General features: G+C 18.2%; 2 protein-coding genes across 2 annotated transcripts; both read left to right on the top strand.

Annotated features, from left to right (window-relative positions):
- Positions 1-3868: 3868 nt before the first annotated feature.
- Positions 3869-6193, top strand: SRAE_X000063100 (Poly-glutamine tract binding protein 1; the record flags this gene model as incomplete). The annotated part of the gene is made up of 2 exons (XM_024644998.1): positions 3869-4033; positions 4088-6193. 2 exons carry the CDS (start codon positions 3869-3871, stop codon positions 6191-6193), a joined length of 2271 nt encoding a protein of 756 aa, XP_024510500.1.
- Positions 6194-7508: 1315 nt separating this feature from the next.
- Positions 7509-9324, top strand: SRAE_X000063000 (Acetylcholinesterase; the record flags this gene model as incomplete). Its single annotated transcript, XM_024644997.1, has 2 exons — positions 7509-7610; positions 7651-9324. The coding sequence occupies 2 exons, from the start codon at positions 7509-7511 to the stop codon at positions 9322-9324; spliced, it is 1776 nt and encodes a 591-aa protein (XP_024510499.1).
- Positions 9325-14653: the final 5329 nt, after the last annotated feature.

Below are 14653 nucleotides of genomic sequence, written 5' to 3'. Positions count from 1 at the left end.
AATTAAGATTTTTTTATTAATTTTGTACTATAAAATATTATAAAAGTGATGTTTTATGTATTAAAAAAATAATGCTCTTTAAATATATTTTATTTTATTATCTATTTTATATTAAAAATTAAGATCAAAATAATATAATTTTTAAACAATATTGGATAATTATACAAAGGCTATCTTATTTCATTACATTTTTTTTCTTTTTTATTATATTTAATTGTTTCTATACTTCTTTGTCTAATAATATTATTTATATATTCTATTATAACATTAAATTTTAAGTAAAATACATGAAAAAAAAACCGCGGTTATTAAAAAAAAGAAAAAAAAATTTAATTGATAATTTGTAATACAATACTACTTATCGAAAAATAATTAAAGTCATTTTTACTATAATGTTTAACTATATGTTTTAAATATTATTTTATTTTAACATTTTACAAAAATTTCTTTTTATCATACTAAAATAGTAAAATATTATGTAATGATGTGATATATCTTGATTATGTAATCAAACTTTAATAATGAAAATTAAGTTAGATGTGGGTAACCACTTAAGGAAAAAAAGATTCTTAATCTTAACTTTTAAAGTGTTGAGAGAACATCATTATATTATAAATTAACTTCCTTAAGTACTGATTTGTATTATAACAATTCATTAAATTTTCATCTTTGTTTTGGCAATTCATTCAAATATAAGAGAGGACAAATTAACTTTTGATTGCGTTATCTTTTAGATAGTATATTATTAACTTCTAACACTTTGTATGATTATCTAAATTGTAAAAAGAATTTATTTTAACAAAAATTCTTATTTATAATATATTTGCTTTTTATATTTTAAACTATAAAAATACAAGAAACAATTGATTAATCACCTTTTTATTACCTATCATTTTTAATTCATTTTATTCAAAAACATGATACATATTTTTAAAATACTTTTTTTTATTTTTTATATATTTCTTTCTTAAAAAAAAATTTAATTTTTAATTTAAATAGTAAAAATAAATGCTATATTATAATTAATTATTATATGTTATATGAAAATTAACATTAATACTATCATTTTAAAATATTGTAGTTTTACAATACCATTTAATTTATGTTATATATTTCATTTGTCAAGAAATAACAAGACATTGTAATATTGATATACAAAAGTTTTCCTTAAATAGAAACTTTAACAATTGATAATAAAAATTTTCCAATATAAAAGTGTCAAAATAAATTATCATTTAAATAGACATTTTATATTTCAAATATAACGTATTAAAAGTTTTTCATAACAAAATAAAAATATAATATTTTAAATTTTTTTGTTTTATAGATAATAAATATCTTAATCTTAAATATTTAAATATAATTATATTTCTACATCTTTTTTTTAGTTATAATTATTATAAAAAGAATTTTTATGTTTACTATAACTTCATTTATTATTTTTGGTATTATTCAAAAACGTTATCATAATGAATAGGATAAATTTTTAATTTTTAATTTTTATTTCTTTTATTTTTAATACATTATCTCTTTTTTATTTATTTTTCTTTTTAAAATATACATAACTTTTCATAGTATTATTCATATTATTGATATGTTTATATAATTAATTTTTAAAATTTGATGTATTTTTTTTATTCATATTATTATCTAGTAATTTAAAAATATAAATACTATTCATTTTTTTTTATTTCTTAAATTAAAATTAAAAAAGATATATAAATTTGTTATAAAAATATTATATCCATAGTTATATGGTTAACTTTTGTAAAATGGTAATTAGAAATCTAAAACATAAATACTTTTTTTAATCTTTTGATAAATGTTATGATAAAAATATTTTCTATTTGTAAAATTTTTGTTTGTCTTTTTTTTTAAATAAAATAAAAATATTTAATTTTCTAATCTTCCTTCTTATAAAAATAAAAAACTATTAGTTTACATAGAATGAAAAAATACTTTAGAGATCAAATAATTAAAAGTGTATATTATTATTATTTTGTAAACTATTTTATAAGTACATTTTAATAATCTTTTCTTTTTACTATACTTATTAAAGTTTTAGTGATGATGATAATTTATCAAAATATAATTTGTAAATTTGCTAAAACCATATTTTGGTACATTTCCTAATTACATAATTTATATAATAATTAAAATATTACCTAACTGTTTAATTATGTCATATACCATACTATATTTAATCATTTGTAAATTATTATTAAATGGTACATGTATAGTTAATATAAATATTATTTAGGATGTAGTTAATAAGGATAAAACTTTTTTGGTAATTCTATTTATAATTAGATATCATCTTTTTATTTAATATGCCATAAGGTATCGGAAAAAGTTTATATTTATTAGGTATAAACTTTTGATATAATTATTTATAGATAAAGATAATAAAATTAATATCAAATATTTGTAAATGTCTTATATTACATTTTACACATAAACATACTATTTATCAATATTAAATAAATATTTTTATTTTACCTATTATTATTATAGAATTAATGAATAACTTACAGGAAAATTTTATTATATAATCTTTTTTTTTATAAAAAATTATTTATAATATATTAACAATATTATTAGTTCTTAAGACTATTTGTCGTCATTATATTTTTTTATAAACATTACAAAATTTAATATTTCTAAACATTTTTATTCATGATTTTTTTAATAATATTTATATATATATATATATATTTTGCAATAAAAAGTCTACACATTAAGAATTTTCTTTTATATCATTTTTAACTTTTTTTTTTTTATATATTTTTATTGATAACTTAATATATAATATTTTATTTTAAAAATTTTAACATTTCATAAAGCAATTTGTGAAAAGCTTTATAATCTTTTAAATGTATAGGAATATATATTATATGTTTATATGATAAGAAGCTGTCCTAAAAAAGAGAGATGATGAAAGTTTGATAAGGCAAATGAAGAAGATTTGTTATTTATTGTTTGTTATATTAAAATATATTGTTATACACTTTTAACTAAATTTTAAGATTTTCTTAATAAAATTCTTATAGTTGTATTATTACATTTTACTTTTATAGTACTACAAGAAGAAAATAATAGAAAAAAAAAGTATGATTATTGATAGATACTATTATAGACAATATATTTTTATAAAATATATATTTTTTTTTTTGATTTGTTATATTTATGATTTTTTATTCTTATTTTTTATACTATTTAAAACAAAAATTATTACACAAATTTATAATTTTATTGTTATATAATATTATAATAAATAACCTAACTTTCTTTGTCATTTTTATTGTATTTAAAACAAAAGCTATTAATTTATATATTATTACAATAAAGAATATATCGTAGTATATTTGATATAACATTACTTTATATATAAAAACATCTGGTTTAAAAAAATTGTAACTTACTGTATAGTATATACATTGGATATATATATTATGTATAATATTATTCAGAATATAAATTAAACATTTATACTATAAATCTTAATAAGTAATCTATTAATAATTTAATTTTTATATCTTCTGTTCGCGGCATTTTTATTATAATATATATATAATGTTAAAATACATTTGTTCTATCAATGATAGTTAGTTTGTAGAAGTATGATTAATATACTTGAACAGAATATAATACTAAATTCAATTTTACAACTTGCAAAAGTTGTTTTTTTTAAACTTTACCTATATTTTATTGTGTCCTTAATATTAAAAATTTTGTTTAAACTTTTTTTTTATTATTTATAGATTGGCTTTATAGTAACAATAACTTATACTTAATATTAACCTTTTTTTGAAAAAAAGTTTACTATTAAAAAAATTTTTTTTCAAAAAAAATGAATAAAATTAAAACAATGAAATTTATTATTTTTATTTTATTATTAATCTTATCTCAAAATAATGTTGTAGCAGAAAATTTATATTCACAAGATAAAATACAAAGAATTGTTGAAGGACCCGTTAATACTACTGCCTATGTTGGTGATACAGTTATTTTAAAATGTCATGTTGAAAATCAAGTTAGTTTATATTTTTTTTTATTTTTTATTAATATTTTTAATTTATAATAATAGGAGGGAACAGTTCAATGGCTTCTTGAAGGTTTTGGTTTAGGAACAGAAAGAGATCTTCCAATGTTTTCACAATTTAGAATGGTTGGAAGTCCAATAAAAGGAGAATATGATTTGGAGATAACAAATGTTACAGGATGGGATGATGGTTTTTATGAATGTCAAGTTACATCATCAAAAAATAATAATAATTTTGAAAAAACTAAACCAGCTTATTTAGAAGTTCTTAAATTACCAGAAGATTATGGAATTTTTGATAAACAAAGTCATGGAAAAAAACACAAGAATGGTGATTTTATTTTTGCAAAAGAAGGTGTTCCAATAGAAGAAATATGTTTTGTATCAAAAACTCATCCAACACCTAAAATATATTGGGCAATAACAAAATCTGGTACATTAGATAATATTCTTTCATGGATTGGTGATGATATACCAGATGTTATATATGATAAATATTTTAGAAATTCATCTTTACCAATACAATCTGGTCAAATACACAAAAATTCAACATTTAATTCTAAAAAAGATTTTACTATTTATAGTAAAGTTAATACAATGATTGATCCAAAATTTGATAATATGAAATTAACATGTATTATTATTCATCCAGCATTTAATGATCCACAATTATCATCAGTTACAATAAATATTTTATATAAACCACAAGTACAGGTTACAATTGATAGTGATAATGATACTTTAAAACAAGGTGATGAAGTTAGACTTATATGTAATGTTAATTCAAAACCAGAACATAGTGGTAAATATACATGGTATCATAATAATGAACTTCTTAAAAAAGCAACAAAAAAAGTTTTATATATTGAACATCTAATACCAGATGATCATAATTCACGTTTTACATGTCGTGTAAATAATGCATTAGGATCTGGTTCTAATACAATATTATTAAATGTTAAATATGAACCTAAATTTATAAGTTCATCACAGGTAAAAATTGTTAATCAAAATGAAATGGCAGAATTTTATTGTGAAACACATGGTAATCCAAAACCTAGAATATATTGGAGAAAATCTGGTGATGAACAAATAATACATGAAGGTTCAAATTTTACAATTAAAAATGTACAAAAATGGCAAACAGGTGAATATGAGTGTGTAGCTACAAATAATGATTTTAAACCAGTAATACTTTCACATAATTTATTTATTGAAGGTGATCTTCAAGTACGTGCAAATGATACAGTATTTGTTAATCATGAATCAATAGCAACATTATCATGTGAATTTCATGGATATCCAAAACCTGGTGATATTATATGGACATTTAATGGTGAAAATATTATCACTGGTAGACCAAGTAAAAGATTTAATGTTATTCAGATTGAAAAAAATTATGGTGTTGATAGTAAATTAATTATTTATGATGTTGAAAGTAAAGATATAGGTAATTATAATTGTACTGCTTCAACAATATATACAACTGTAACAGCAACTATATCATTACGTTCATATACTTTTATGTATAAAATATCAGGATTAATTAAAAAAATTGATTTCAATTTATTAATAACACTATTATTTATCATAATTTGTGCAACTGTTTTAATAATTATATTTGGATTATTATATTGTTTATATATTAATAAATATAGAAAAAAGAAAACAGTATATCGATTAAGAAATAAAAAACATGTTGGTGATATACAAGTTGAGTGTGCTGCAGTTGATGATATTAATTTTGCTTCTGTAGAATTATTACGTAATGAAAGAACAAATTCACTTGGTGCATTAACATATAATAAAGTATATGAGTCAATAAATCAAAATAATCCAGATTTAGATTTTAATGACAGTTATGGACAAGGATCATATCAATCTGGTTATCCAGTAACATTTATTACAACAGATACTAATTCAAGTCAGGCTACAACTATTCTTAGATATGATGGTAATAATTATGGTAATAATACAACAACATTTTGTAGTAATGATAGAAATGAATTTATGAATATGGAACCCTTAAGAGAAATTGTAACACCTGATAATGAAAGTGGTACACCATTATTAATTGATTGTGTTAATAATAATAATAATAATATAAATCAAAGAGATAGTCCTGTTAGTAGAATATCTACACATGTTTAAATAATAACAGAAGATTCTTTTTTTGACAGGTTTGCTATTATTTGCATAATAGCTTTAATTAATAATATTATACATAAGTTATGTTGTTATTACTATCCTTTAATAAGGAAAAAAAAATTATTGTTTGTTATAGCAAACTTTTACACTTATCTTTATATATTGTTTTGCCTTAAAAAAGTTTCATGTCACAAAAAAATTTTTTAACATCACATCTTTGTAATATTTAAATTTTCAACTTTTTATAAAGGACGGTGATAGTATATGAATTGAAACTTTTTTTTTTAATTTTAATTGTTAATCTATATTTCATTTCATTTTTTTTATAAAAATTTTAATAAAATTATTTTTATTTTAAATTAATATATAAATATAAATAAGAAATAATATATAAATTGAACTGTAATAGTATAATATTCAATAAATATTAATTTAATCTCAGTTTATTGATTTTAAAAATCATTAAAATAAAAAAAAATTATTTATTTTACTTGAATAAATTTAGCATTTTAAAATATTAAATAACATTTTAATTTGTAATTTATAAGCACTGTTAACAATGTAATAATAATAAAAATTAAAAAATATAAAATACTAGAAAATATGATCTTTATACAATATATATAAAGAAGATAATATTGGAATTTTTAAATTATTTAATTATAATGCCATAATTAGTGTATTACATAGAAATTGAAGTGTTTTATGAAACGGTAACTTATAAAGTATGACAAGCTTAAGATAAAAAAAAATTATTAACAAGTTATTAACAGTTAAATTTATAAATATATCTTTCTTTAATTTAAATTTTTCATTTTTTAAACTTAGTTTTAAAATCAAATATTTATAATTACAATGCATAAAATTTTTAAAAGTATTTATAATTTGTTTTTTTTAATAGCCAGTTTTTGAAATTACAAAATTTTAGAATTTTACAAACTTCTTTCGAAAAAAATCTTGATTTTTTTGAAACTTTTTCTATAAATTTGATTTACGTAAGTACTTTATTTATTTTTATAATCTTTATCTATAAGAAATTTAAAAAAGATAAAAGAAAGTAAAATGTTCATGATATAAAACAAATTATACAATTATTGTAATATTAAAAATTTATAATATGCTTATAAAATTTTTAAAAAATTTTATTGCATGATACAGTTTTAAGCAATCATTGAAAAAGTAAATATTAAAAAATAATTTATTTCGACAAGCAAAATTTTTAAAATATCATTAAATAGTGCTAATGTAAGGTAAATAAATTTTAATATAAATAAAAAAGCAAAATTGATAATTTTACAAAAAAAATCATTTTTTTTAAATGAAATTGTCTAATTTTTTAATATTTTTAATCAATTTAGGAACATGTTGGAAGGGTAATGGAATAAAAACATATTTTGGAGACATTATTGGACATGACATTGTATGTTATTATTATTTGAATATAAAATAATTTTTTCCAGACAGTATTAGGTGAAAAAATGACTGAGTATTTAGGAATTCCATATGCACAATCTCCAACTGAATTTTATAGATTCAAACCACCATTTGAATTAGAAAAAGATCGTTTTATAGGAAATAATACTTTTCATGCGTCTCATGAAGCAGTAGCATGTCCACAAAATATTAGAACAATGGGTTTTGACGGATATGATGCATCAAATCCAAAAACATATAATGAAAGCTGTCTTAGGTTAAACATGTGGGTTCCAAAAGGTGAAACAAATATGCCAGTTATAGTTTTTTTCCATGGTGGTAGTTGGACAGTAAGAACTGGTAGTGCTGATAAATTTAATGGATCTGTTCTTGCTTTAAAAACAAAGTCAATAGTTGTTGTACCTAACTTTAGACTTGGATTTTTTGGTTTTGCTTATTTAAGTGGTGAAGATGGAATAGAAGGTAACATGGGATTATTAGATCAACAAATGGTATTAAAATGGATTAATAGAACAATTGAGAGTTTTGGTGGTGATAAAACAAAAGTAACTATTTTTGGAACAAGTTCAGGAGCGTCTGCTGTAGCAGCTCATTTATTTTCAAACAATAGTAGACTACTTTTCAAAAGAGGAATAATGAGTTCTGGTACTATAACACATTTTATGACTACAGTTTCAAGAGAGATAGCAGACACAAATACTAGAAATGTTTCAGTAAAGGTAGGATGCATTGAGAATATAAATGATAAATCAAAAAGCAACACACAAATTTTGGATTGTTTACGTAATAAAACTGTAGAAGAATTGTTAAATGCTACTAGACATGTTAGTGCTCCTGGTCAAATGCCAACACCATTTCCTTTTATGCCTATTAATAACGATACAGTTTTTTTCAATGGAAGTATTAATGAAATTTATAAGAAAAAAGAATTTAATACAGATGTTGATTTGATGCTTGGAAGAACAGCTGATGAAGCAACATTTTTTATGGCAACTGGTTTTACAAATAATAGTATGTTTGGTTGTTATTTTTATCCACAAAAACCTGCTAATGACTCTGCTAATAAATGTGAAATGAGTAACACAAACTTTGAAAATTTAGTTAAATTTGGAGGAAAAATATTAAAATTTAATGAAACAGAAATTGAAAAGTTACAAAAAATATATGAGAAATCTGCTAACTCATATACTAACAGATCTATTAGAATTTTATCTGATTTTATTTTTGATTGTGAACTTTCTAGATTTGCAATAACCTTTGCAGGTGCTTCTACTGGTAGTACATATTTTTATGAATACAATAGACGATCACCAATAAACTTATGGCCAGAATGGACTGGTGCAATGCATGGAGATGATTTAATTGATATATTTGGTATTCCATTTAGACATTCTGATAAATATGATAAGAACATTTTAGAACGTGAAAAAGTTAATTCAGAACATGTAATGTGGGCTATAGGTAATTTTACAAAAGAAGGTAATATACCAAATGTATGGAATAAATTAAATGTTAGTGATCCAAAAGCTCTTGAATTTAATGGAGAATTAGGACAACCAGGAACAACAGTACAATATAAAAATGTAACACCATCAACGTGTACTGAATTTTATAATCTTTTTCAAGAATCCATGCTTTATAAAATGTCTTTGTTAAAATCGACAACAACGCTAACGCCAACAACAACATCAATCTTATAAGAATAACTATTGAAACATGTCTTAAATTATAATTAATAATCAATACATAATTTAAACTTTAATTCAATTCAAATATTAATAATTTTTCTTTTTGTCAATTATTTATATTACTTTTCATTTCTTATTACTAATATTAATTTATATTAGTTTCTTGCATTTTCTAATGTACTATTTTTATACAATTTTTTTTTTAAATAATTTTAATTATATTTTTATTATTTATTTATATTTTAAATTTTTTTTATTTATTTTTGTTTTAAATAAAAGTTTTTTATATCATAAAATTATGAATATTTTGTTTTAAAATTATATTTTTATGAAACTTTATTGTAACAAATTTATAGTTTGCAAGAACATAATAACAAAATATGTATATATTATTGTTCATTTTTAACATTTTTTTACTAAAAGATATTAATTTAAAAATTTTTTTAAATTTCTGAAAAAACTTAGTTAAAATTTATTTCATTAAAATTAACACAATAAAAACAAATAAAACTTTTTATAATTAAAATTATTTTATTTTATTTTTAATATGATAAAAATATAAACAAAAAAGAAAAAAATTATTTGGATTAACTTAATTCAATATTATAGGTTAAAGATTGATAACAATCTTTGCAAGTTATTACTTAAAACATTTTTATTATCATTTTCAACAAAATTAGAAATTAGTATTTATTATCCAAATAAAAAACAATAGTGTTTTGTGATTTGTGTTAATTTATAAAAAAAAACTGTATAAATTTTCTATTTAAAGAAATATTTATTTAAATAATAAAAAAAACATTCAAACATTAAAAATTTATTTATAAATATTAATTTAAATACAATTTATGAAATTCTAAAAATGTTTTACGTTGTTGTAAACATACAATAGAAAGTATGTAATTGATGTTGTGAGAAACTAAATATTTTTTAGATGCAAATCTAAAACATAATATCACTATAAATATGAAGAATATTTTATATAAATATATAAGAGTAATTCAGAGAGAATCACAGCTTTTTTCCAAATAAATTTTAATCCCTAAACTTGTGTGCATTCATTTATATTGTTAAGTAATTTTATTCTAATAAATATTTTTAATATACAATTTTAATGGAATTTCAATTTTTTTTATTACAAAAATTATAAAACATTAATAAATTTAAAAAAGCTTGCTTTTTAAATAGCAAAATTAAATTAAAAAAATTTTTTACTATATTTTTTACGACTGTTCAAAAAAATATCTTTAAAAATTAATTTATTTTTTATAATAGAAGTTTAATTTTAATATAATTTTATTAAATAAAGTAAAACCAAAATTAAATTTATATTTTATTTTATAAAACAAGTGCACGTTTAGGATGTACTTAACGGCAAGACATAAAACGTTAGCCATAAATTGAATAATTTTCTGAAATTTTCTGTAAAATAATATAAAATTTAGTAGAAAAATTTTTGTATTTTAAAAGTATACAAAATTTAATTTTTTTTACAATTTTTATACAAATTTTAAAGAGTTTAATTTTTTTATTCTAATTGATTGCTCAATTTATATAGATACTTTTATATTTTTATCTTTTATTTTAGAAGAATGGAATAATTTTTTATAATGAAAAAATAAACAAAAAAAAATTTTAAATAATTTAATAACTTTTTTTATAATTGTGATTATTTATGCTATTACAGCTATAATTGATATCTATCTATAGATAAATTTCAAAAAAATTTATTTTTTAAGTTTTTGTTATTTGTCATTATAAGAGAATGGGTAAAATGGTTGATATGATTAAAAAAAGAATTTTTAAAACATTTTAACATTTAAAATTCTAATACTTGAATTCAGAAATATCTTTAATATGTTAAAATAAGTTGGTTATATATTGTCTGTTTGAAAAAAAAACCATTATTATTGATATTATAGTTTATAAAATTATATTATATAAACACAATATCTATCACACTTTTTTTTTTGTTATATTTTAAAAAAAAAATTGTTTTAAAAGAAATTGATAACAATGTAAATAAGGTAGATTTTTTAACTATTTTAAAATTTCTTATTGAAATTATGTTAAAAATTGTATAGTGAAAAATTTAATAATTAATGTTGAAATTCTTTAATTGAAAGAATTAAATAGTGATAACAAAATTTATAATTGTCATAACAATATAAAAATTTTAAAATGTTTTCAAATGATAAAATTAATATTCAAATTTTTATTGCATAAATATATTTCGTTAATTAAATAAAAACGTTTTTACTTAAGGTAATATTCGTATTAAGAATTTAAATGACGGTTATACAAACACTCCAGAAAATACTGGATACCCACAACAATAATGATATATTATATATTTTATGGTTTGTTTCAAATAATCTTAATTATAGTTGGTGACGTTATTTTTATACAAATTAAGATAAAGTTAGTGTTTTTTATATTTAAGGTAATATATTTTTTTTAGAATAATTGTAAATATTTCAAGATAATTTCAATTTATTGATAATATTTATTTTATTCTTTTTATTGTATTTTTTATCTTTTTTTTCGTTTGTTATGTATACATCAAAAAAATTGACATAATTTTACATTTCTCAAGTTTTTTTTTTAAAACAGTGTATAATCTAATAAAATATATCATTATAATTTGAAAAGGTTTTTAAAAATATATAAAATTCATTGCGAAAAGATTATTACTTTAGAAATATTACATTTTTGATTAATTTTTTGCTTACATTTTAAAAATAAAAACTAATTTTAACGTTTAAACATTTATGCAAAAATGAAAATAATGAATATAACTATATAAATAAATTACTTCATAAGCAAATATTTTATATATTGTATTGAAATTTCGAAATATTTTTCTGTAATATATTTATGGACATTATGTATAGCTTTTTCTTAATAAATATTTTTAATACATTAAACATTTACAAAATTATTATTAAATTAATTTTTTTTTCCATATTTTACAAATGTAGAATATTTTACTTGAAATATATGTTATGTAATGCAGTTAAATGTATGTATTGTTTTTTTATGTATAATAAATTAACTTCAAAAACGAAACTACTCTTTAAAATTATATTTTACAATAGTATTATTTTAATAAATAAACTTTAATTATTTTATCTCTAATATTTTTGCAAACTTCTGTGTGTTTACAGAAAAAAATAAATTAATTCATAATTTAGAGCTAATAAATAGCATTTAAAAAAAATAATTTTTCTAAATTAGATTATTTCAATTTCTTATGTATAAGATATCAATATTTTTTCTTGGATTTTTCTTTAAATTCTAAGTATCGAAAATTGTCAAGGATATTTCTTTCTTTTCTTCAATAACTTATTTTCAAATTGATTTTTTTTAAAAAAACAACCAAAAATTTTTGTATTTTATTTCAAAAACCAATTTGTTTTTCCATCAAATATTCTCTAAATCAAAAAAGCATTAATTATTGCATAACTCAAACTTTTTTTATATTTTAAAATTTTGCAGTTTGATTATTAAATTTAGAAAAAAATGTTTAAAGGTTGTTCTTTTCTAAGTGCAATAACGTTGCAAAAAAATTTTTTATATTAGATTACAATATTTACTTTTGAATTTTTTTTAAATTGATCCTAACAAAATTTTTTCAAAAGACTTTGTTGATATTTCTCAAAACTATATGAAAATCAAAAAAAACAGTAAATAATTTTTACGTTATATCCCAAGAACGGAACAATTATTTATAACAACACGTAACTATTTTGAAAAAGTATTAACTAATGCCTAAATAAAGTCTTTTTATCACTATTAAAATTTTTGGTTAAATTGCCAAATAGTTTAAAATTAAAACGAAAATTAACATTTTAAGATAACTTTTTTGTAAGATGTCAATTTTTTCTTAATCGAAGCTAATAAAATTTGCTTCACCATTTTTTTAATAAAATGTTACTTTTAAGTGGTTATTTAAACTTTTAAAAAAACTTAATTTTGTTTATTTCTCAAGAACAAAATCTTTGCTATTAATGAAAATAAATTCATTTAAACAAAAATGTCTTTTTTAAAAATTTCGAGAACATAAAAAAATATAGAAGACTAAAATAACTTGAAAAAAGGGAATTTAAATTTTCTATAAGTTTTTTATTTTGATAAATAATTTTTTTTAATTGTTTATGTCACATTAAAATGTTTAAAAATTTTGAAATTTTTTATACAAATTTTAAAGGTTATAACTTAGTTTAAAATTATTATTTGCAAAACATTAACATTAAATATGATTTCTTCGGATATTTTTTACCCTACTGCTTAATTTTGTCTTAAATTCACTTGAATAAACAATTTTGCAAAAATGATAATGTTGTTTTTTTTTTCATTTTATGCTAAAGTATTTCTATAAAAAAAAAATTTTTTTTAAAATAATTACACTCATCTTTATCAATGCATTTTTTTATGTTAGAAATATTTATTAAATATCAAAGTATTCAAAATAAATTTTCAAAAGTTTTTTCTCACTTTTATGTTTATACGATCTACTAAAAACAAATTTAAAGTTTAAAATTTTATAAAAATATATATTTGTATAATTATGTTAAGTATCAAACATTGCTTTATAAGCTATTAAAATCATTTATCATTTTTATATTTAATTTTTACCGTTATTTTGTGAATTCTCTTTTTTTTCTATTTATTTTTTGATAGACTTTTGCATAATAATATAATTTTTTAATTAATAAAATATTTGATTAAAATTATTTAATAATAAAACGATATAATTAAATAATTTTACAGTCAAATATTAAATTTAAATAAAATTGATGAACATTTAATCTCCTCCCACAATTAATTTTTAATTATGATTAGTAGTTATGTAACTTATATTAAATAAAAAGAAGATTATAATTATCATATTTATGATAGAAGTAAATAAATTAGGTTTTGAACTTCTTTAATTATAATTGATAAATAACAATTACAATAATATATTTAATTTATACAAAATTTTATTTGACATAAAATTTATTTCTTACATTTATAAAAATTAATATTGATTTTATTATTTAAATTTTTTGTACCTTAAAAATAATTGTATGGTTGAAAAGAAAGTTTTTAATTAATAAAATTATTTATTAATATAAATAGTTTATATGTTTATAAAAACATTATTAAGCCTAATTTATATAGTAAGTTAATTTACTTTGTTAATGTAAGAGTAAATAAATGATTTGATATAAACAAAGATATTATTTATTGAATGTTTACATCTTTCTGAACATGAATCTTTTGGTTGTTTTATTAAAAGGAATAATATTTATATATATTTTATAAATAAAATAAAGCTTTTATTATTTTTATACAT

This window comes from Strongyloides ratti (genome assembly GCF_001040885.1).
Source record: "Strongyloides ratti genome assembly S_ratti_ED321, chromosome : X".
NCBI lineage: Eukaryota > Metazoa > Nematoda > Chromadorea > Rhabditida > Strongyloididae > Strongyloides > Strongyloides ratti.
This window is presented reverse-complemented; position numbering and strand designations above follow the sequence as displayed.